Source organism: Dipodomys ordii, unplaced genomic scaffold (assembly GCF_000151885.1).
Source record: "Dipodomys ordii isolate 6190 unplaced genomic scaffold, Dord_2.0 Scaffold2, whole genome shotgun sequence".
In the NCBI taxonomy this organism is placed as follows: domain Eukaryota; kingdom Metazoa; phylum Chordata; class Mammalia; order Rodentia; family Heteromyidae; genus Dipodomys; species Dipodomys ordii.
The window spans coordinates 24,053,598-24,054,513 of record NW_012267218.1 but is presented as its reverse complement, the minus strand read 5'-3'; the positions used below and the strand labels follow the sequence as shown (position 1 = coordinate 24,054,513).

The window sequence follows — 916 nt, the reverse complement described above, 5'->3', positions numbered from 1 at the left end:
ATATACAAATATATATATATATTTATATATATAAATTTTATTTTTGTCGGTCGTGAGTCTTGAACTCTGGGCCTGGGTGCTGTCCCTCAGCTATTCAGCTCAAGGCTAGTGCTCTACCACTGAAGCCACAGTGCCACTTCCTGTTTTCTGGTGGTTAATTGGAGATAAGATTCTCGTGGCCTTTCCTGCCCGGGTTGGCTTTGAACCGCGATCCTCGGATCTCAGCCTCCTGAGTAGCTAGGAGCCACGGGTGCCCGGCCCACTGTTCATATTTTGAAAGAAAAGGCTTGAGAGTTAGAAAGCAATGTGAATTACTCCACACAGTAATAAAACTAGACTCCAGACCTGTAGTTCTTTTAGCCTTGAGTTGTTTGGCCAATGAACGCTTTGTAAGTGCGCAGATCCTCCAAAGCCAGCCCTGATTACCGTCGGCCCGCCCCTGAGGGCCTGGGGAGCTCCCTGGGAATCAGCACAAGAAAGTGGCTCCCGGACTCCAGGTCATTTCCAGCAATTATCTTCGCGTCCGCTGATTGGTGGAGCTCTGTCCTTCTCGGCTTACAAGAGCTGACCCTGGCTGACGCGCGGGGCACCGACTGCCGGCGGGAGGCTGCCGCTAAAGGGTCTCGGCGACTTTCTTCCTGCACCAAGTTTCAGTTCCGAGGTCTAAAATCCAGACGCAAAATGGTTGCCTCCTCTCTGGCTTTCGTGAGAGCGAGCGGGCTTTGCCAGGGGGGCCTGAGGCGCTGGGCGAGGCTGTCAGGGTCCGCAAAGCTCCGGATGGGAGGCCAGATCACTCGGACCCCTGCCCGGACTGCGGCCACGGTGGTGGTGGAGCCCGCGGGCCGCGTGTGCTGGGACGAGCCGGTGCGCATCGCCGTGCACGGCCTGGCCCCCGAGCAGCCCGTGGCGCTGCGCG

General features: G+C 56.7%; 1 protein-coding gene across 2 annotated transcripts in view; it reads left to right on the top strand.

The window, feature by feature from the left end:
- Positions 1–492: 492 nt before the first annotated feature.
- The window catches only part of LOC105985118 (acyl-coenzyme A thioesterase 4-like), a 53,396-nt gene continuing 52,972 nt past the window's right edge, over positions 493–916 (top strand). Inside the window, exon 1 of one of the 2 annotated variants that reach the window (XM_013015528.1) lies at positions 493–825. In XM_013015528.1, the coding sequence (XP_012870982.1) occupies positions 682–825 (144 nt within the window). In that variant the 5' untranslated portion in view covers positions 493–681. The other variant, XM_013015536.1, reaches the window with a different exon arrangement.